Here is a 22,949-nt window from a genome sequence, read left to right on the forward strand (position 1 = left end):
AAATACTTTTAAATTAGTAGTATATAGATAAATTAATGTAATGTATGGTTGATGATATGCATCAATCAATAAAGGGCAAAAAAGATATTTTATCTAATTATTCATAGGGGTGAAAAAATAAATCGGTTTATTATTGTTAATCCAATATTCCAATGTATTTGGTCATGTTTATTTTTGAGTTTAGATAACACCGTTTAAGCCACAATTAGCATAAAGTAGAATTTTGATCAAAAATCAACTTTTTAATTGACATTCACTTCTTCTTCCTCAAAAAAGATATTAACCCCCCTTCAATAATGGCAGCCAACCGTCACCAACAATTTTTGGAATCCATCAAATATCTTGCTGTTCTTTCTGATTTCCCCCAAATCGATTTCTCAATTAGGGTTCCCTCATTTTCGATCCCCCTCTCTTCTGCTGAATTGCTTCCTCGTTAGCCTTGCAATTTTTGTTTCAATTTTTCTGGGTTTTCGATTTCCCCCAATTGGTAGTTTTTCATCGGGGGCAAAACCCTAATTTTTTTTTTTTTAAATTCTTTTGTTGAATTCGAGTTCGATTTTTTTCGATTGTTTTGATTTTGTCCACGAATTCTAAACCCTAATTTCAGTACAGTTAAATTAATTTTGGTGTTGAATAGAGATGAAGCAATCAAAGAGGAAGAAGAGAAGAGCACAGCCTTCAAAGCAGCAAAGTAGCAGTATTTCTGGAAATACCAAAAAAATGAATGCTGAGATTGAGGAAGAAAAGATCATTGTTAGTTTGATGGAAGCATTTTCATTGACTTCTGTTGAAGAAGCTGAAGCAGCTTATAAAGATGCTAATGGTGATCCAAACAAAGCTGCTGAAATTCTATGTAGTTTATCTGAAAGTTCTGAGGTTTTTCAAGCTAGTTGTTCTAGTTCATCCCTAAGTTTTGGATTGGATTCGAATTCGAATTCGTCAGAGGGTCTTCCAGAACTGAGCAGTTTTTCTGATAGCACTAGGACTAGGAGTTCTAGGGGGAATAGAGGTAATAAGATTGTGGCTACTACAGGAACGGTTTCGGCGGTTCTCGGGAAGGATTATGTTTCCTCGAGCTCGAGAAAGGATCTTGTTAAGGAAAAAGGATTGGGTGGTGCCAAGGATAATATGGAGGAGGCAGAGCGATTTCTCTGCTCTATGCTCGGAGACGATTGTGAACTTAACATGGGTGTTGTTAGAGATGTGCTATGTGAGTCTCCTGTACTTTGTTGTGCTAATTTATTTGCTGATTGCTGATATTGTTTGCTTAGCTGTTAAAACTTGTTTTTCTGAATTGTTGGTCTGATTGTTCTGTGAGGCTCCTGTACTTTTTATGCTTAATCTATGCTATTTGCTGATATTATTTGCTGAATGTATTGGTTTGATTGTAAGTAAAATTACTGTTAGATTATGAATTTGAAAGGTGGACATTGGCTCTTATAAGCGAAATTTTCATCATGAGCTACTGACTTACAGACCATGATCATCTAAGTAGGGATTGAGGGAGTTTTAGATGATTGTATTTTGCAGCCTCTCCCCTTGCCTGGGATGCTGTTTTACATACATGTGTATTCCTGTCACGAACTAATAGTTGAACTTGTTGGGCATCTATAAATAACGAAGAAAATCAGTATTTACATGTGATATGAACAAGGCCACAAGGAGCAGATTTAAGAGGGTTTTCTTTGCCAAATGTTCGTCAGGGCATCCCCATGGTTGATGGTTTACAACAATTGTGGGGATCACTCATCAATATTAACATCATATGTTTTGTTCATCGTGTCTCACTCTTTTACCTTTCCTAAAGCTGGAATTTGAAGGGACATAATATCCACTTTTGCTGCTGGTTTTTTTTCCTTGTCTGTGTAGCTCATTAAGGCTCTCAAAATAAGAGTCTTTTTGGATCACGTTTTTTTGTTATGTATTGTTTATTTTGATTCTTTGGGAAAGGATGTGAGATAACTAATGGTTGGGCACGGGGTCAAGAATCAAGATTGGTGGAACCTGGTTAGAGGTTTTTTTTTTTATTTTTTTTATTATTTATATATATTTTGTATTAATGCCTGCCGAAAATATGAAAGGTAGCCTCCATCATCTTAAAACTTGCCTTGATGACTATCTATTCTATTCCCTTTTGTTTTCACTTTATTCTCTTTTCATCATTTGTTGTGAATATGGGGCATGGCATTTGAGATGTCAAGCTTGATTGCTTATCCTCATGCCTTCTGCTTTTGGAAATCTTAAATAAATATCCTTGTGGATAGTGGCCACCTTATACTGAAAGTGTTGTGTATTTTGTTATTGCAGGTAATTGTGGGTTTGATATTGAGAAGGTATCCTTAGCATTATATTCTAAAAAACTTTCCATTGTCTTTGGCTTTTTTTTTTTTTTTCCAGCTGTTATATAATTGCATTTGTTTGTATGCTGAGTGCCTTAGAATTTTTTTTGTTTTTTTTGTTGGTTCAATCAATTAGAAAATCTGGTAAAAATCATGAATATTTTTTTTTTCTTCACTATTTGTTGATTAAACTTGAAGTTTAACCACTGTCATCAATCTGGCATATTTGATGACTCCATTTGAAATCATGTTTTACATGTTGACCTACTCAAATCTCACTGTGTCCTGGGGTTTGTCCAGCACACTCCTTGCATTGCAGTAACAATATTTTTAGTATTGACTGAATTCCTGGTCTCTGTATGAGTTCCAATGCTTGTTTGAAGTCTGAGACTGTGAAACAGCTGGTCCACTTCTGCTGAATTGTCCACTGTAGAGTTTCCGTTGTTGCGATCAGTTCAGGTTTAAGTGGTTCATTTGAAAATGTAGCATCAACATTGTTTTTAGGACAGGGTTTGGTGGGGAGTAAATTACCAATCATAGAAGGGATGCTTTTGGAAAAAACAATTTTGATGCTCTGTATATTTAGGTTTTGCTCATATTCAATTAGATTATCTAATTTACTGGAGAAATGTACGCATATTTGCTGTTGTTTAACACCCCCCCCCCCCCAACCCTTTACTAATAAGGATGGAAAATAAGTTGGTATACATTTTTCATTTATGTAAATCTTGTTTGGAGAACTATAGTTCTGAAATAAAAAAAACTCAGCATATAGTTTTCTTTAGTTAAAGAGAAGGAAATGGATTGCATCAGGTTTGTTGTTAATCTTTTTCGTTCATAGTAGCAAAACTGCAAAATACATGTATACCAACGCACATCAATTAATTGACCTAGTTTGCATATCTATTTTGTACCTTTCTGATGTAATATTAATATACTTTTGACCTGTGATGAAATAGCATCATACAGAGTAGATAGAATTATGTGAACATGAATAAATTCTAAGTCCATTTTAACTGTTATCAAAATTTTGATGGCAACTGAGATTTGATTCCCTGTTTATGTGTTTTTCTCCTAGTTCAACCAATTATTTAAACTGAAATTTGTTTCTTTACAGAGAGGGGGAGTATTATTTTAGCTTTTTAACATGTTGGTTTGTGGCTTGCTCAATAAAGTTTTGAATCTTTTGCAGGCACTGGAGGTGTTGCTTGATCTATCTGCACCTTATTGTGAAACATCTGGCAGTGATAAATATTCTAGCTCTAGTTCAAGCAGTACTGAATATTCAAGAAATTTAGATTGTATTGATGGTGTGAGTGATTTTACCTGATATCTTCATTTTTGGTCAAAGCATCATGCCTGCTTGTCTAATTATTTTTTTTTTCCCCCTCATTTGTACTAAATGATTATTGGGTACTGAAGCATCTCTTCATTCAAACTGAAACTGTGATATTAGTCTATTTACTTGCATGTGGGACCTTTCTACAAAGAACCGTGTGCTGCCTCTTTTCTTGTTTAAACGATTTTATTTTCTGCCTTTGGGAAACAACATCCTGCAAATGTTGAGTGGTAAAGATAAATTTTGTATTGACCTTTGCAGAGCCCAATTAAGGTTTTAGGTATTCCATGATTCCATGTACAAGGTGGTCTTATTTTTTTCCTTTTTGTCAAAATTTACAAGAACTGCTCATTATATTATCTGCTTGAGCAGGATCTGTGGAGTTCTAGACATAAATGCAGCTTTGCCTCCTTTTACTTGTCATAAACTAATAGAGACAGCATCATTGAAAATTTGAAATGCCTCAATTAGTTCCCTTTTTTTTTGGTGGACTGCTGACGAATAATTAAAGCTGGAATGGTGAATCGTTATTTTTACTTTTCCAAGTACTTTCCTACCTGTATCTTGACATGAGCCAGTCTGGTTTATTGTTCAATTAATATCCTATAGAGTATAGACCTATACATGTTGCCTTGTTTGTGAATTCTTTGCTTGTAATTTTTTATGTTTGCAAACTCTATATTTGTGATTAGCTATCAGACCTATTCCTCTTCCTTTAACTCAGTTACTGCACTCTGATAAATACTAATATATTTTGTTTGCTCGTCTGAAATAGTTTTGGCAACTGACTGATAGGGGATCTGATTCGAACTCTTATTCCTCTGAAGGTGACTTCCAGGATAATCTACGGCTCCTTGATTTTAATGGCAGGTATATGTTTCGCTCCTTGTTGATTACCACCTAACAGGACACCAAATAATTATGGGGTAGTGACTCCTTTGTGATATATTGGCTCTGTTAGATGGCAGGGCTGGCGGTCCCTTTTTTCCTTATCTATGTAAATGTTCAGTATGACAAAGTTGTATATAAGTTTGTGATTTGATATAAATGGTGTCTTGTTTGAATTTATGTACTTTTCATCATTCTATATTTCTATTAATCCTATATATGCTGGTTTATTCTTTTCTATTGTCTTTGTGTCTGAAACAAAACTATGCTTTATTTGCAAGGTTATCTGACTAAAATGATCTTTTATGACCTCAGGAGTTATGCAGAAGCTCTTGCCTGTTCTGATAATTCAAGTAATCCAGCTGCAGCAAGTTTAAGATCTGATGGACCTGAGCTACCACGACAAGTTTTAGAATCATTATTTCATATCCCTAAGAATTCGGAGCAAGATCCATCTACCATGAACTGGAGGAATGTTGCCAAAAAAATGGAGTCTTTTGCACAGAAGCGAGTTCAACTTGGTCCTTCTAGCTTTATTGCGCGAGAATTGAACACCCAAGGTATATAAATTGCTACCTATCTGGCATTTCGTTTTATGAAGACTGGAATACTTAGCAGTTATACCCTTTTTTTTTTTTTTTTTTTTTTTGGGGGGGGGGGGGGGGGGGGTGGGGGGGGGGGGGTGGGAATGGGGAATGGGGAATGGGAGGTGAGGACGTGGTGGACTGGTGGTAATGGACCTAATGGTCTAATCTTCTCATTACTGATTTTGCTTTTTATTTTTTAATTGTTTATGCTCTTGGGGGCTATGTCTTCATCTGTCCCTCAGCCTCACATGAGTGAGTATGTTCATTCTATGTATTGTTTAAGCAAAGGCTCTTTTGGTATTTCTTCACAGTTTGTTTCTTCGTGATTCTGGAATCAGTCCCAAACTTCATTAGATAGGTAGACATTTTGATGTAAATGGAGCTCGACCTACATATGTTTGTCAACCAATCTTCAGGTGTATGACTTCGTAATACTTGGTGACACCCTTATAGTTTATAGTATGATTGTTATTTTGTAACTATAATTCTCTCTTAATGTTCTTCCATATAAGCCTTGGTTTGTGTATACTTGTGAACAGCATTGTATTCTTAAAACAGGGATTTGATTCAATGAAATGGATATCATTGTAGTTTGTGTCCTTTGTATTAGCCTCTGTATATATGTTTTCCATGATAGATCAATCCAACTGAAAGTTTTTGAATTTTTTACCCCATTTATGACATTTCCAGTTTTTTTTTTTAATAGTGTATACATCCTTTACATTTTCCTTTGGTTGGTGTATGTTGCATGAACATTGAGTCAACATTATCACATTCATTAGTTTGCCTTTTCTAGAATTGCTGAAGTTTGATGTGTGCTGCTTGATTTGTTTACAGTATATTGTCTATTCTTTTACCTTAATGTTTTGATCATTGCTTTGAATTTTGTATTTACTGATTTTACTTCGGGTTGTGTCTAAACTTATCTGCTCAGCAAAAGGAGCTGAATATCTGGTGTTTAGGGAAACAGCACGACAGGAATGGGATAAAATGAAAACCTGTTACCAAAAGGTTTTTCTCTTTATGAACTATTTCTCTCGGTTAATCTGTTATTGTATTCATTGGGAGGGATAAAATGATGTGTATATTAATTTTTTTGCTGACCATGTATTACAATGTTAACAGGTAGGATTTGATAGCTGTTTGAAACTATTGATAAAGCACTTGAAAATCAATTTTTTTTAAATTTTTTTTTTTTTATTACAAGTAAAGACAAATCTTTGCTTAACCTTATAGGACCAACCAAAGTAAATATCCATGCATTTTTCTATATGCTTGACTTAAAAAAAAAAAAAAAAAAAAGAAAAAAAAATCAATTATCTTTTTTTTTGGCAAATACTTTATAAAATTTCTTCTTCTTAAGACAATATAATGATGATTACTGGCTTTTGTGGGCAAATAAAAGTCATAGGATGATCAGTGGTGACCCAACTACAATAGTTGGGTAGCCATTATAAATCTCAAAAAAAAGGATGATCAGTGGTGGGTCAAGCTATGTCATTCCTTAATCATAGTAATTTTAGGTGGTTGAAAAATTCTCAAAAATTCTTTGCATATAGAATACAACAATAGCTGTGGCAGTTTTTCTGTAATTGTGTTATAGTTGTTGACAAATTTGCCTTTAAATTTTTAGAACCCTCTTTTAAAGAAGTATATATTATTAGATCCACCTTGTGTTGTGGTGTTTTTACCGAAGAACTTACTAAGGAGGCATTATATGCAGGCTGCTGCTGCATATTCCAATGGTGAAAAGAACTATGCTTCTTACATGTCAGAGCAGGTGTCTTCTTACCCCTTAACTCTCTCAGCTCTCCCACCCCTCTCTATTTCTCTTCATTTTTTTTTATGATACAAGTAAATGATAATTTTGCGGTGGCTACAAATCATTCCAAATGTAAGCTTTAGATTGTGTCATTCTGCGTTTAGAGACCCCTTTAGTGTGGGTGCATCCTATTCTAATTATGTTTCATTAAGAATTGTTTCTTTTTTTCTTTGCAATCCCTATTACAGTTTAAGCTAGTAATAATGGTCTTGAATATCAAACTTCTGTACTTTATACCTTTGTATAGGAGTGGAGCTTCTTATGTCTAAGCTAATAAATTTTCGTTTTATATGTATCTTTATTTCCTTGGATCTTGACACTACATTATGTTTTGGTTAGGGTAAATTGTGCAGTAAAATGGCTCGAGAAGCAGATGAAAAAGCAAGCATGCAAATTTTTAAGGCCAGGTTGCTTCATCAATGGCCATTCAATATAAGAGTTATGCTATATTTTGTTTGCTTCTTTCCACATCTTGAGGCAACCTTATTTTTGCAGGAATAAGGGAATAGAAAATGTTTTGACAATTGATTTGCATGGGCAACATGTTAAGCCAGCTATGAGGCTTGTAAAGCTTCATCTTCTATTTGGAACATACATATCTTGTGAGCTTTTTTTTTTTTTTTTTTTTTTTTTTTTTTTTTTTTTTATATATAAATTTATTTAATTTTTTTTTTTTTTTTTCACATTTACTTTTAATTTGGGGTTACTACATTTGCCTTAATAGTTATCTTATTTTTGTCTATACAATTTCTTCTTTAGCTGTGCAATATATCCGGATAATTACAGGATGTGGGTCAAGTGGTCTTGGAAAGTCAATCCTGAAACAATCGGTATGTACTCACAGCTTCTTAGATATTGTTTCTAAATTCAAACCATGCATCGGCTCCTTGTAAACATATTGTTTTCTCTCCGTCCACATGCCATACATAATGAAGGTTTTATGTCTTTAGGGGCAGATGTTAGAAAGAAAGGTAAGGGATTGGAAGATATAGTGCTCTATTTTCCTCGGGAATAAATAAAAAAGATATAATGCTCTATTAGTGACTAGAAATGGGAAGTTCTTTTCCATTACATTCTTCAGCCTTTCTGTTCTAGAGCTTTTTTTTATTTAGAGTGAAGGGCTTTAGATAGTGTGTGTTGTTGCTAATTCGTTGTTTATATGGCCCGAGCTAAATGTTGCTGACCACTTGTAGAAAAATTGATGAGCTTTCTATTGATTTTGCTATAGTTGTATCCATTGAGTAGATGTTTTGAAGTTACGGAATTAGCTACTAAGTTTAGGTATTGACTTGCTGCTTGTAGAATGAGGGACGACAATCTAGTGGCCTTTTGGTACCAGAGCTGATCCATATGAAACTATTTATACCCCCTTCCCAGACATCCATCATTTGCTGTTCGTTCTCTTAAATTTGAAGGATCAAGCTATAGTATCTGACATGTGCTCTTGCCTGAATTTTGGGCTAGTGAAATTTCATGTATGGAAGTATATAGAGCCCATGTAAGATGTTTATTTTTCTCTTACATTAGCAATGTGAACTTTTCTAGGTGTTGAATTTTTGAAGTAAAACTACATTTTTCTTTCCGCATTCCTCTTTGCAACCCTTCAATTGGAAATTGATATGAATGCAGGTGGTTAACCTTCTCAAGAACGAAGGAATTGAGTGGAAGGAAGAGAACCATGGTACAGTGCTTATTAGACTTGATGGACCCAGAGAGTTCAGTTTTTTGGATTCTGGAAGTGACAGTGAGTCTGATTAGATTACTAGAGCAGCTTTGTATAAATTAACTGTAGCTTGTTGCTAGAATCTATAGAGGATGAACTCACCTGGCAAATGCTAGACGTGAGATAGAATATGTATTTATCATATGGGATGGCAGGAAATTAGAGGAATATCATGCAACACTTCAGACATTCAACGGATTTATTTCCAGCTATCCAGCTTTTGTAATTCTTGTACAAATTTATTTGGTTAATGATACTACATTCTGAATCTGTACTGTCAATCATCTTCTATACTTTGTTATGTGGTGTATATTACTTGTGCCTGGCTGCCTGGCGGTGCAGTTCTCCTGCCTATCATAAACCTGAACATATGTGCACCTAGGCAGAGTTGCGTGCACTGTTGTGAGCATTTTATGCTGCCATCAGAGTGTGAGACATGCTGATACTGCTGGTGGTGTATACAACAGTATGTAGACGAACTTCTGTGATTATTTAGTACTGTACACGACTCTAACCAAAGGAAAACATTTAGCATAAACATTAATCCCCTCTATTAATTTTCAAAGGAAGGAAAACATTCCCTTCATGTGTCACTTCTTCCGTTCCTTTTTGTTTTTTTATATTTGAAGTATTTTATCGAGAGTAAATTGGTAAAACGTAAGAGACAGTACGATAGTAGTATGAAATATTAAGCCATTTTATTTTGTCAAAGTCAAGGCAGCACAGTTTTGTTCATCCCAGGTTAGATGAAGATACGACTACGTAATCCGTACGTATTTTCTTTCAATAATACCAGCAAAAGCTCGAAAACTCCACGAAAAGACAATCCAAAAATTTATTAAATAAAACCCAGCCAATTTGAAAATGACAAATATGATTTGTGTAAAAAAATATCAAGGTTCATTGTCCATTTTCGCGAAGTTTATCGAGAAAATTTCTACAGTCTAACATTTTCTGCAAAACTTTTTAGTCAGAGGAGAGAGAAAATTCCATGCTTCAAATTTCGATCATGGAAACCTTAAAGATGAAAGAAAATCATCCTCTTGATTTGAGGTCCGACGGACATGATATTCGCCGGAAAATTGAATTTTCCGGCGAAGGAGGCGGTGATGACTTTGATATCGAGCTAAGGAAGATGCTGAACAGTGGAGTAGAGCGAGTTCAATTGGTGTTGGATCAAAATAGGGCGTTGATTCAGCAAGTGAATCAAAATCAACAGTCGAAGAATCCAGCTAATTTGGTGAAAAATGTTGATTTGATTTGTGAAATCAATGGAAATATTTCTAAAGTTCTGTCAATTTACTCTGATATTTCTGTTGAATTCACTAAGTTGGTTCAACAGCACAAATTCGTATTGAAGAATCGCGGTTATGGCGGGAAAGAGATGGTGGATGCTTCTACAGAGAGTGATGAATAATAAAGTGCTTGAATTTTTGTACTAATTAAGTTGTTTTGGTAGCTTAGTTAGAAGTCTGTTGATGATATATATTACGAGTAGCTAGTTTTATTTTGTGGTGATCAAAGAGTGAGTGATATATTGAGTGCTGAAAACAGAGCAAATTAGTTTGATATGTACTATTGTACTTGTATATGAAGTATACTTAAAGGATAGAGTACATTAATTTACTTTTTATTATCTGAAGTAAACCATTATATGTTGTCTTTGTTGCTGAATTTCAGCTGCAAGAATTTTTGTTACTTCCTGAAGTCGAAAATATAGAAACCAAGGTTGAATGGAAAAGTAGTCTGATTGATTAATCGATGTGATCGTAGGGTGTTTCATGCTTCAATCTCTCATTATACTTTCAAAACTTCTTTAATTGGATTACATTATGCCAAAGAAGCAAGATCTAAGTGCTGGAATTTTTGTACTAGTTAATTTGTTTTGGTAGTTTAGTTAGAAGTCTGTTGGTAATGGTGATATATATTAGCAAGTTTTATTTTGTGGTGATCAGAGTGATATATTCAGTTGAAAACAGAGCAAGTATGTTTGAGATGTACTATTGTAATTGGATGCATAATCTCGTTTAATCTCGCAAAATTAATTTCAGTTTGAGAAGTACTTGGATAGTTGGATGCATAATCTCGCCGGGTGAAAAAAAGATATAGGTATGGAAAATATGAAGGCTATAATATACGAAATCGGATCAGTTTAGGAGGTGTCGAGACCCGGTGTCGAAATTTCACGTAACATTACGGGATGCATCCTCGGGTCAAATAATACTGTTTCGACCAATATATGGCCATTATCCGGCTACATACAGGCCAAGTAAAAGTTTATAGCCAAAACAAGAGGCGTGTCCGAAAACGAGTAAATTGACCGTTTTAAGGCATATTGGATGGTTCCACCCACCCAATTGGACTTCCGAGGGGTATTATGGACCATGGTAAACATCTCGACAATTTTATTTCCGGGCGAAAAAGGGTCAAAAAATTCCAAAATTGAAGGCTATAATATATGGTTTTTGAGGATTTTTTATGTTACGGGGCCCGGTGGCGAAAATTCTTGAGACCCTAGGGGATACATCTTAGGGTCATATAATGACGTTTGAAACCATGTATGACCATTATATATTGTCAAAAATGTTCGTGGTAGGCTTTAGTTCACGAAATCGGTGCAAGTTTCGAACGGATAAATTGACCAATTTAAGGCATATTGGATGGTTCCACCCACACAATTAGACTCCCGAGGGGTATAAGGGACCATGGTAAACATCTCGGCAATCTTTATTTCTGGACGAAAAAAGGTCAAAAAATTCCAAAATTGAAGGCTATCCACGGTTTTTGAAATTTTTTTGATGTTATGGGGCGCGATGGCGAAAATTCTTGACACCCTGGGGGATACATCTTAAGGTCATATAATGATGTTTGGAATCAGATTTGATCATTATATGTTGTCAAAAATGTTCGTCGTAGGATTTAGTTCACGAAATCGGTGCAACTTTCGAACGGGGAAATTGACCGTTTTAAGGCATATTGGATGGTTCTACCCACCCAATTGGACTCCCGGGGGGTATAAGGGACCATGTTAAGCATCTCGACAATTTTTATTTCCGGAAGAAAAAAGGTCAAAAAATTCTAAAATTGAAGGCTATAATCGACGGTTTTTGAGGAATTTTTGATGTTACGGGGCCCGGTGGCGAAAAGTCTTGAGACCCTAGGTGATACATCTTCGGGTCATATAATGACGTTTGGAACCATATATAACCATTATATTTTGTCAAAAATGTTCGTGGTAGCCTTTAGTTCACGAAATTGGTGCAAGTTTCGAACGGGTAAATTGTCCGTTTTAAGGCATATTGGATGGTTCCACCCACCCAATTGGTCTCCCGGGGGGTATTAGGGACCATGGTAAACATCTCGGCAATTTTTTTTTTTCTGGGCGAAAAAAGGTCAAAAAATTCCAAAATTGAAGGCTATAATCCACGGTTTTTGAAAAATTTTAGATGTTATGGGCCCGGTGGCGAAAATTCTTCAGACCCTATGGGATACAACTTAGGGTCATATACTGACGTTTGAAATCATATGTGATCATTATATATTGTCAAAAATGTTCGTGGTAGGCTTTAGTTCACGAAATCGGTGCAAATTTCGAACGGGGAAATTGACCGTTTTAAGAATTACGTTCCACCCATCCAATTGGACTCCTGGGGGGTATCAGGGAACATGGTAAACATCTCGGCAATTTTTATATCCGGGGGAAAAAATGGTCAAAAAATTCCAAAATTGAAGTATATAATCTACGATTTTTGAGGAATTTTTGATGTTACGGGCCTTGGTAGCAAAAAGTCTTGAGACCCTAGGGGATATATCTAAGGGTCATATAATGACGTTTGGAACCATATATGACCATTAAATGTTGTCAAAAATGTTCGTGGTAGACTTTAGTTCATAAATTAGGTGCAACTTTAGAACGGGTAAATTGACCGTTTTAAGGCATATTGGATGGTTCCACCCACCCAATTGGACTCCCGAGGGGGGTATTAGGGACCATGGTTAACATCTTGACAATTTTTATTTCTGAACGAAAAAAGGTCAAAAAATTCCAAAATTGGAGGCTATAATCTACGGTTTTTGAGGAATTTTTGATGATGCGGGGCCCGGTGGTGAAAAGTATTGAGACCCTATATAGGGGATACATCTTAGGGTCATATAATGACGTTTCGAACCATATATGACCGTTATATGTTGTCAAAAATGTTCGTGGTTGGCTTTAGTTCACGAAATTGGTGAAAGTTTCGAACGGGTAAATTGACTGTTTTAAGGCATATTGGATGGTTACTCCCACCCAATTGGACTCCCGGGGGGTATTAGGGACCATGGTAAACATCTTGGCAATTTTTAAAATAGGCAAAAAAAGGTCAAAAAATTCCTAAATTGAAGGCTATAATCAAAGGTTTTTGTAAAATTTTTGATGTTATTGGCCCGTGGCGAAAATTCTTGTGACTCTAGGGGATACATCTTAGGGTCATATAATGACGTTTGGAACCATATATGACCATTATATGTTGTTAAAAATGTTCGTGGTAGCCTTTAGTTCACGAAATTAGTGCAAGTTTCGAACGGGTAAATTGTCCGTTTTAAGGCATATTGGATGGTTCCACCCACCCAATTGGACTCCAGTGGGGTATTAGGGACCATGGCAAACATCTCGGCAACTTTTATATCACGGCAAAAAAAGGTCAAAAAATTCCAAAATTGAAGGCTATAATCTACGATTTTTGATGTTACGGGGTCCGGTGAAGAAAAGTCTTGAGACCCTAGGTGATACATCTTAGGGTCATATAATGACGTTTGGAACCATATATGACCATTATATGTTGTTAAAAATGTTCGTGGTAGCCTTTAGTTCACGAAATTAGTGCAAGTTTCGAACGGGTAAATTGTCCGTTTTAAGGCATATTGGATGGTTCCACCCACCCAATTGGACTCCCGGGGGGTATTAGGGACCATGGTAAACATCTCGGCAATTTTTTTTTCTGGGTGAAAAAAGGTCAAAAAATTCAAAAATTAAAGGCTATAATCCACGGTTTTTGAAAATTTTTTGATGTTATGGGCCCAGTGGCGAAAATCCTCCAGACCCTATGGGATACAACTTAGGGTCATATAATGACGTTTGATATCATATATGATCGTTATAAGTTGTAAAAAATGTTCGTGGTAGGCTTTAGTTCACGAAATCGGTGCAAATTTCGAACGGGGAAATTGACCGTTTTAAGGTTTATTGGATGGTTCTACCCATCCAATTGGACTCCTGGGGGGTATTAGGGACCATGGTAAACATCTCGGCAATTTTTATATCTGGAGAAAAAAGGTCAAACAATTCCTAAATTGAAGGATATAATCTTTGATTTTTGAGGAATTTTTATGTTACGGGCCTTGGTAGCGAAAAGTCTTGAGACCCTAGGGGATACATCTTAGGGTCATATAATGACGTTTGGAATCATATATGATCATTATATGTTGTCAAAAATGTTCGTGGTAGGCTTTAGTTCACGAAATCGGTGCAAGTTTCGAACGGGTAAATTGACCGTTTTAAGGCATATTGGATGGTTCCACCCACCTAATTGGACTCCCGGGGGGTATTAGGACCATGGTAAACATGTGGGCAATTTTTAGTTCCGGGCAAAAAAAGGTCAAAAAATTCCAAAATTGAAGGCTATAATCTATGGTTTTTGAGGAATTTTTGATGTTACGGGACCCGGTGGGGAAAAGTCTTGAGACCCTAGGGGATACATTTTAGAGTCATATAATGTTCTTTGGAACCATATATGACCATTATATGTTGTCAAAAATGTTCGTGGTAGGCTTTAGTTCACGAAATCGGTGCAAGTTTTGAACGGGGAAATTGACCGTTTTAAGGCATATTGGATGGTTCCACCCACTCAATTGGATTCCCGGGGGTACTAGGGACCATGGTAAACATATCGGTAATTTTTTTTTCCAGGCGAAAAAAGGTCAAAAAATTCCAAAATTGATGGCTATAATCCATGGTTTTTGAGGAATTTTTGATGTTATGGGGCCCGGTGGCGAAAATTCTTGAGACCCTAGGGGATACATCTTAGGGTCATATAATGACGTTTGAAATCATATATGATCATTATATGCTGTCAAAAATGTTCGTGGTAGGCTTTAGTTCATGAAATCAGTGAAAGTTTTGAACGGGTAAATTGTTCGTTTTAAGGCATATTGGATGATCCCACCCACCCAATTGGACTCCCGGGGGGTATTAGGGACCATGGTTAACATCTCGGCAATATATAAATTCCAGATTTCACAAATCGGAGCAATTTAGGAGGTTTATACGCTTCACAAGTCTATCCTAAAAAGCAAAATCTAAGTTTGAGTATAGAGCAGAGTAGCAAAATATAAATAAAACAGAGAACAGAGAGCCAAAATTTAACTCATCAGCGAAAAAGCTCGTTACAGCTTGTTGTATGATCTAAGGTTTATATGGAGATGATAAAAGGTAACTCTTAGACCATGAAAGTGTTCAACATCTAAGATAGAAACTGAAGTGAAAAATCAGCACATTCCACAAGTGTAAAGTGTTGGCCTATGTTTTTCCTAATTCATCTCTGATTAAGGATGGGATTTGGAAATTATAAAGAGATTACAGAGGAATTTCTCCACTATCTGCGATAACCACCTTGCTTTTAGGAGTACCATCCTGCCTTCCCTCAGCTTCCATCTTGTAAACGACATCCATTCCAGAAAGCACCTTGCCAAATACGACATGTCTGCCATCCAACCTGCAATTTATTAAAAAAAAAAAAAAAATTAGTTCCCAGACAACAGACATGGCAAATTTACTACATTTATGGACATGTTTGCTACTCCTGTTTTAATAAAGAAAGGTTAGAGCTTCATTAGCTATATGCAAAATGATCAAAGCTGTACACCTCAACAAAAGAACAGATGTTTCATTAGCTTAAGCTTCATATCCCAGCAAGAACAAGGATATAAGTTCCATTAGCTCTTGCGCTGTACACCTTTGGATAAAATAAAGGTGACTCAATACAGCAATGGAAACCAAAAATTTGAAATCAAATTCCAAATTCTGTTGTAGTCCTGTAATCTCAAATTCTCAAGTACCTTGAGTAAATAATTTATAACCAATCTTATTCACAAAAAATCCTGTACACCCCCAAATAAGGACAAAGGCAGCATAGTAATGCAAGTTTTACTCACCAGCTGGTTGTTACGGTTGTGATGAAAAACTGGGAACCGTTGGTGTTTTTACCAGCATTTGCCATAGATAGAAGTCCTGTAAATACATCAAGGATAGTAACTAGTTCATAAATTTTGAACAGAAGATACACATGGGAGAGATCAAAATGCAAAAAAGTTCTTAAAAGGACTCAAATTTGAAATATCAAAATAAGATTTTCAATAATTAACATTTAACACCAATATACCTGGTCCAGTATGCTTTAGCTTAAAATTTTCATCAGCAAACTTCTCTCCGTATATTGACTCACCACCTCTTCCATCTCCGAGAGTGAAATCACCTCCCTGGATCATGAAACTTGGAATAATCCTGTGGAATGTACTTCCTTTGTAGTGCAGGGGTTTTCCAGATTTCCCAATACCTTTCTCTCCTGATAAAGTAAACAGAACCATTATCAAAATAGGCACATCATGAACAATGCAGAATTACTCCTTGAGCTATAATCGATCTACATTTCATTACAGCAACCAAATAGCATTTACTAGCAATTCACATTAGTAATTTAGTACACCGCCAAGATAGTTCCACTTACATAACCTAATATTTAGTCATATACTTGCAAAGATTCTCCCTTTATTCCCTTCAATTCTAAATTTATCATCCTTTGACATTAAAGCTCAATAATCTATCACGACACAGCTATAAGTGACACTTACAAAAAGCACATCGGATAATAAATAAATGATTGAAGGTTACTAACTTACCAGTGCACAATGCTCTGAAGTTTTCTACACAAAACAAAAAGCAATACAATTATTAGTGACACATTGAGATCATGAACCAAACAATTAACCGAATCCGGCTAAAAGGTTCAAAAATTTACCAGCTGTTTTGGGAACTGTCTTGCCAAAGAGACCCATAACAATTCGACCTGAAAACAAATTTTGAGTAACATTAACACAAATGCTTACTTAAGAAATTCAGATTTTTAAATGAAAAGAATAACTGCAAAAGGCAATTTTTATTTTTTTTTCCAATTACTCATCAACAAAATGTTGGAAAATCAACAATGAATTCCAAATTAAATCTCATGATCAGAATTCAGATAAGTAATCCACTGAAATTTACATTGCAATACTAACTACATCTATAGTATAATAATAAATTAATCATTTTCTAGGGAAAAAAGATCAAACTTTTTTTTTTTAAAAAAAAACAGTATTAAGCAAATCAATAGCATTATATTAATGAGATGAGAAATTACCAGCTGGTTTTCCATCAATTTCAACATCAAAGAACACTTTGTGGGTCACTTCCTTCAGATCTTCCGATGATTTCTTCTTAGCCTGAATCAATTTCCCCAAAAATTACAAACATTGTATTACCAAACAAATTAACCTAAATTATTCTTAGATTAAATCAAGATGATCCAGAAATTCATATGCTTTAACCCTAAAAATCGAATTCAATCGATCAAAGGAAAAAAAAACTGCAAGAAATACTCAAAAATACATTAAAAAAAAAAGATGTAAGATTGTACCTGAATTTGAGTTAGGGTTCCGAAAATAACAAAACTCCATAGCAGAGCAATGGTGATCGAATTAATTCTCGCCATCTTTCTTTCTCTCGCTTTCCTGTGTGATGAACTGACTGTAATTTTCTTTTATTTGTGATTTATTTAAAGAAGAAACAAAAATGACAAGATCAGCCAATGAAAAAATGACACGTACGTGTGCTATTTAGGTGTTTGGACCAATTCTATTGGTTGGTAAATTTGACCCGGTCCACCTACTTTAACCCGACCCGAAAGTATTTGTTTTAAATGGAGAAATTATTTTCCCCCTTCGAAAATAAAATCAGCAAAAAAATTCCTCTGTTCTTTGCTCATTGACTGGTGATCTGTGGCACCCAACTTCAATCTTTTTGCTGTTCTTAATTCTGTAATTTGAGTGACATTTTTCTGGGTAGATTGAGTGTGATTATTTGCAGAAGAACGATAAAAAGATAAGTTTTAATGGGATTTTGAGAATGCAGATAAGGTGTTTGATGATTTGCTTATGAGAGAAATGAGACTTTTTTAGTTGAAGTTTTAAGATGAAAATTTCAATACCAAAATTACGCTGTTTCTCATCATCATCATTACCATGGATTTCTCCTCTTCACTATCCTAAAACAAACCCAGTAAAGTCAGACCCTCCACCCCCACCCGAGCAAGAGTCTTACAAGAAATCGCGGTATATCTCTCATGAACGGGCAATAGACTTGATCAAACGTGAGAATGATCCTCAGCATGCTTTGGAGATATTCAACAAGGTTTCAGAGCAAAGAGGGTTTAATCATAACAATGCTACTTATGCTACTATCCTTAATAAGCTCGCAAAGGCGAGGAAATTTAATGGCATTGATGCTCTTCTTCAACAAATGATGTATGAACCGGGGTGCAGGTTTCATGAGGGTATTTTTACTAATCTTATGAAGCATTACTCCAAATGTGGTATGCATGAGAAAGTGGTTGAGATGTTTGACTTGATTCGGCCTTATGTTAGGGATCGGCCTTCACCTAATGCTGTGAGCACTTGTCTTAATCTCCTTGTGGAGTCGAACCAGATGGATTTGGCACGAAAGTTTTTGTTGAATGCCAAGAAAAATCATAGAATGAAGCCAAATACTTGTATTTATAACATCTTGGTCAAGTATCATTGCAGGCATGGGAACCTTGAGTCGGCCATTGAGGTTGTGAAGGAGATGAAGAAAGAAAAAGCGTCTTATCCCAATGTGATCACATATACAACACTGATGGATGGTCTATGTCGGAGTGGAAAACTTAAGGAAGCATTTGATCAATTTGAAGAGATGATCTCCAAGGATCAGATTGTCCCTGATGCCTTGACATACAACATCCTGATTAATGGTTTCTGCCGAGGTGGTAAGGTTGATCAAGCGAAGAAGGTAATAGAGTTCATGAGGAATAATGGATGCGCCCCAAATGTGTTTAATTACACTGCTCTTATGAACGGATTATGCAAGGAAGGAAGAATACAAGAAGCCATGGAAATGTTTGAGGAGATGAAGGCCTTAGGTATAAAGCTTGATACGATTGGCTATACTACTTTGATTAACTTCTTCGGCAGGGAAGGGAGACTAGAGGAAACGTTGCTGTTGCTCAAGGAAATGAGAGAAGTGGGCTGCAAACCTGATGCTATAACTTACAAAATTGTCATTGAAGCTCTAAGTAGGCAACAGAGGTTCAAGGAAGCGCTTCAGATGCTTGAAATGCTACCTTATGAAGGCGTCTTCTTAGACAAAGCTAGTTACAGAATCACATTGAATGTTCTGTGCAGTGTTGGTGAATTAGAAAAGGCTGCCTGGCTATTGAGTTTGATGCTTGGCAGGGGTTTCGTGCCTCATTATGCAACTTCAAATGAATTATTGGTTCGTATGTGTGAGGCTGGAAGGGCAGATGACGCTGTTACAGCATTGTCGGAGCTGTTAGAGGCCGGTTTTAGACCAGAGCCAAACTCATGGTTGCTTATGTTGGAGAAAGTTTGTCGGGAGAGAAAGCTCTTGCCTACATTTATACTGCTTGATCAACTTGTTGAAGAAGTGAATAACTGAGATGGCAACATAATAACATAAACATGGTGCGACCCTCACTGTAATTTGGATCTAATCCAATATTTTAGCCTATGTCTTTTTACATGATCTAATATTCTTAAGATATTGACTGATCAGCTGTTTTAAGTACCATCTCATGTAGCTTTAACTCAGTTTTGGCAGAAAATTGCCTTATCTTGTCCTTGTACAATCGAAAATTTTGTATTCTGCTTGATTCTTGTGCTTTGGTCCTGTACTTATGTACTCTTGTACGCGAAACTTGTGATGCAGATGATGCTGCGCTGCATTCTTCTTCTACTCTAATGAGTGTAATGACCTTCTTGGATAAAGTTTACAAGGCCTACGACTCCTGTGATTAGGTAATTCGATTCTTTTCTAATGCAATCTTGATTAATCATTATTATGAAAACCGTTGTGCATCCTGAGATTAGGCCATCCTAAGGCTTGTCTAATATGGCTAACTGCTTGTTTAGAAACTATAATAGATTACATTGGATTTAATTCATTCAATCTTCCTCGCTCAATCAAAACCATAGTCAGTTTTAGCCTACAGCCTGCCAAGATATTCCTTGTACTCCGTACGCTAAACTCTAATTTCCTGTCATCTCCGTGCATCTATCTATAGATTTCAACAATGTTATTCTGCTCGTTGATATAGGATATCAATATGTATTTGCTCGTTATTCTGCAACTTACTTGTCTCTAACACACGCGCGCGCACACTAACACGTTAACACTACACTTAGTACTACTATACTCCATTACTCGGTATATCTTAATACAAGTATGTTATCTTCTGAACCATTTTTAAACTTATCTAATCAACTTCTCCCTTTCATATTAACCACTTTTATTTGTTTGTTACTAAAATGTAATGGTGTTCCGAGAAGCACAACAAAAATTGCACCTTTGAGGATCAAGTTATAACAAGTATATAACACTTGAAATATTATTTTAGAAAGGGAAAATCACACAAATTTATACAAGAAAGCTAACACACACAGAAGGGGAAAAAATCAAGATAACAAATGGCTTGAAAGAGTACATTGTATAGTACAATTACAAAAACCAAGTACACTGGTAGTAGTAGTTGTTTCTTAATACATATTTTTAAGCAACTAGAACATAAAGAGCATATATAATTCCCGGTATGTAGCCCAATATTGTCAATAACAAACATATCCAGAATTCAACCTGCAAATGACAAACATAGAATTATAATCAGATCTATAATTGTGATAAAATGTTATACATTCAATTACAGATTTTGGTACTTATCTTTATCATCTTACAACTTAAGTTTAATTCTCCCTTGTTAAGGCATTATTTGAATCATTAATATCTCTAATCATCGTCAATTATTATTATATAAGTATTATAAATGGCTTCAGTGCATGATTTGAAGCATTAATTAACAAAATAATTGTTAAATCAAGGCATAATTAACAAGATCCCACATATTTGCTTCGTACGAGTAGTATTTATTTTATTAATACGGAGTACAACTTATAAAAAAAGAAGTGTAATAGTCAAAGTGTTGCGAGTAAAAAAAAAAAAACCGAAGGAGGTGAGTAAAAGAGAGACTAACCGCGATGCCATAACGGAGAAAGACACCAAGTGGAGGCAGCAGAATTGCAAGAATGACTTCCACGAACGTCTCTGATCCCATCTTTTTCTTATCACTTCACTTGTATTCTTCAATTGTCTTTCTGTTTTTGTTGTGCTCTCTTCCACCTACAATTCCCACTACTAGTACAACAAAATATTCAACCGTAAAACGTGTCGTTTGGAGGGTTTACAAAACGCCGCGTTGAAGAATTAATTCACATGCATGACACACGTGTCGTTGTTAGAGTCATTGTATATCACCGTCTTATCCTTCATGTAGTTCTTCCGTTGGTTCTAAAAGAATCTGAGTTTTTGGATCGATCTCAGAATGTTTGTAAACTATCTGAAGCAAAAGGATAGGATAGGTAACATGTACTGCTAGTAATTAATTTGTTCTCCTGAAACAAATTTAAAGGTATATATATAAATAACACTAATCTGGAGTTTTTGCATATAAAAGATCAAATTGATGGTTTAAAAGTGTAGTGGAAGATTATAACAACTCAAATAACCTCTCGAGGCGTCGTGGGGAACATGAGATCCACTCCGACCTCTTTCCTTCAAGGATTCGAATAAGTAAAAAATAGTACAAATGGGCCAATTTCGGAGATTTCAAAACCCAGTGTCCAAAAGTTTCAAGATTATAAGGGATGCCCTTCGAGGTCATTCAATGTTGTTTAATACCATATAATTTACTAGTGGATCATATAAAAGCCCGTGGTGACCTAAAGTTTTAAGGGAGTAAGGGAGGTGTGTACGTAAGTAGCTAAATTGACGGTTTAAAGACAAAATGAAGGGTTCCATTCACCCATATTGCCTCCAGAGTAGTTGTGTGGTCCATATAAAACATCTGACTTCTTTCCTTCTCCGATTCAAAAAAAATAAAAAATTATCCAAAATTAAAGGCTATAATCTACGTTTTTCGACCAATTTTGGAGGTTTTGAGACTTGGTGTCAAAAAATCTTGGGTTTATAAAGGATGTGTCCCGGAGTGATACGATGTTGTTTAGAACCATATATGACCACCAATCGTTCATATAAAAGCCAATGGTGGCCTGAGTTAATTAAGGGAGGCGTGTATGTAAATGGCTAAATTGATGGTTTAAAGGCAAAGTAACTGATTACAAGCACTCAAATAGCCTCTCAAGGTGATGTGGTATTCATGAGAAGAACCCGACTAATTTTCATTTTGGGTCAAGAAAGTCCAAAATTGAAGGCTATAATACACAAAATCAGACTAATTTCAGAAGTTTTGTAACCAAGTATCGAAAAATCACTAGATTGCAGGAGATGCATCTCGGGGCCATATGATATGGTTTGGAACCATATATGACCCAATAGTTGGTTATATAAAGTCACGTAGTGGTGGCTTTGAGTTAATGATGGACCATAAGTTGTAAATGGGTAATTGACCGTTTAAAGGAAAAGTGGTAGTGCTAATTAATCACCTAAATGGAATAGTCGAAAATTGTCTAAAATTAAATGCTATAATCCACGCTTACAGGAAAATATTTCCAAAACTGAAGTGAAGATGTGGGTTGTCTCCTGAGGTCATATAAGTTGGTTTGGATTCATAATCAGCCTACTAATAGGTTTATAAAGTCCTGAGAATGAGTTTGGTTTATCAATGTGGCTATTTCAAAGTTATGTTGCATTAGTACTAAAGAATTGTAAGAGATGATTATTCATATAACCAACTTGGCATCCCAGGTCTTATTAATGTCTATGCAGTCCTCTATCTGTATTGTTGTTGATTATTTGAATTCCATATGTATGTTTGTAAATTGTAAGTGTAGTTGTATGACTGTTTGAATCATCAAATGGACAAATGGAGTATATTTTATTTAAACCACCAAG

At 35.6% G+C, this 22,949-nt stretch overlaps 3 protein-coding genes, 1 long non-coding RNA gene and 1 pseudogene across 4 annotated transcripts; 3 read left to right on the forward strand and 2 right to left on the reverse strand.

The window, feature by feature from the left end:
* The first annotated feature begins 249 nt into the window (after positions 1-249).
* LOC145617330 (SMR domain-containing protein At5g58720-like) lies at positions 250-8,979 on the forward strand. The gene is made up of 11 exons (XM_081672019.1): positions 250-1,210; positions 2,308-2,333; positions 3,532-3,651; positions 4,454-4,548; positions 4,882-5,126; positions 6,088-6,164; positions 6,877-6,933; positions 7,315-7,382; positions 7,471-7,577; positions 7,735-7,805; positions 8,605-8,979. The coding sequence occupies exons 1-11, from the start codon at positions 640-642 to the stop codon at positions 8,731-8,733; spliced, it is 1,566 nt and encodes a 521-aa protein (XP_081528145.1). The 5' UTR covers positions 250-639; the 3' UTR covers positions 8,734-8,979.
* Positions 8,980-9,707: 728 nt separating this feature from the next.
* Positions 9,708-10,115, forward strand: LOC145616178 (protein ELF4-LIKE 1 pseudogene; annotated as a pseudogene).
* Positions 10,116-15,071: 4,956 nt separating this feature from the next.
* Positions 15,072-17,526, reverse strand: LOC145616368 (peptidyl-prolyl cis-trans isomerase CYP20-1-like). The gene is made up of 7 exons (XM_081671079.1): positions 17,410-17,526; positions 17,134-17,215; positions 16,753-16,800; positions 16,634-16,657; positions 16,117-16,299; positions 15,890-15,965; positions 15,072-15,450 (listed from the first exon to the last, which is right to left on the reverse strand). Exons 1-7 carry the CDS (start codon positions 17,482-17,484, stop codon positions 15,312-15,314), a joined length of 627 nt encoding a protein of 208 aa, XP_081527205.1. The 5' UTR covers positions 17,485-17,526; the 3' UTR covers positions 15,072-15,311.
* A 222-nt stretch (positions 17,527-17,748) lies between these two features.
* LOC145618313 (uncharacterized) lies at positions 17,749-19,628 on the forward strand. Its single transcript, XM_081673091.1, has one exon. The coding sequence runs from the start codon at positions 17,964-17,966 to the stop codon at positions 19,482-19,484; it is 1,521 nt and encodes a 506-aa protein (XP_081529217.1). The 5' UTR covers positions 17,749-17,963; the 3' UTR covers positions 19,485-19,628.
* A 764-nt stretch (positions 19,629-20,392) lies between these two features.
* On the reverse strand, positions 20,393-21,495 carry LOC145618108 (uncharacterized). The gene is made up of 2 exons (XR_014107849.1): positions 21,073-21,495; positions 20,393-20,678 (listed from the first exon to the last, which is right to left on the reverse strand). It is a non-coding gene; the product is annotated as an uncharacterized LOC145618108 (long non-coding RNA).
* Between the last annotated feature and the right edge of the window lie 1,454 nt (positions 21,496-22,949).

Source organism: Chenopodium album, chromosome 26, assembly GCF_948465745.1.
Source record: "Chenopodium album chromosome 26, dcCheAlbu1.1, whole genome shotgun sequence".
Taxonomy (NCBI): domain Eukaryota; kingdom Viridiplantae; phylum Streptophyta; class Magnoliopsida; order Caryophyllales; family Amaranthaceae; genus Chenopodium; species Chenopodium album.

Bases quoted from the DNA above. Each gene is read 5' to 3' on its own strand.
- LOC145618313 (XM_081673091.1), top strand. From the start codon at position 17,964: ATGAAAATTTCAATACCAAAATTACGCTGTTTCTCATCATCATCATTA.
- LOC145617330 (XM_081672019.1), top strand. From the start codon at position 640: ATGAAGCAATCAAAGAGGAAGAAGAGAAGAGCACAGCCTTCAAAGCAG. The intron at 6,934-7,314 runs GTGTCTTCTTAC...TGTTTTGGTTAG, and splicing joins CTTCTTACATGTCAGAGCAG to GGTAAATTGTGCAGTAAAAT. The intron at 7,383-7,470 runs GTTGCTTCATCA...TTATTTTTGCAG, and splicing joins ATGCAAATTTTTAAGGCCAG to GAATAAGGGAATAGAAAATG.
- LOC145616368 (XM_081671079.1), bottom strand. From the start codon at position 17,484: ATGGCGAGAATTAATTCGATCACCATTGCTCTGCTATGGAGTTTTGTT. The intron at 15,966-16,116 runs GTATATTGGTGT...ATGTATTTACAG, and splicing joins GCTAAAGCATACTGGACCAG to GACTTCTATCTATGGCAAAT. The intron at 15,451-15,889 runs GTGAGTAAAACT...AATAAATTGCAG, and splicing joins ACAACCGTAACAACCAGCTG to GTTGGATGGCAGACATGTCG.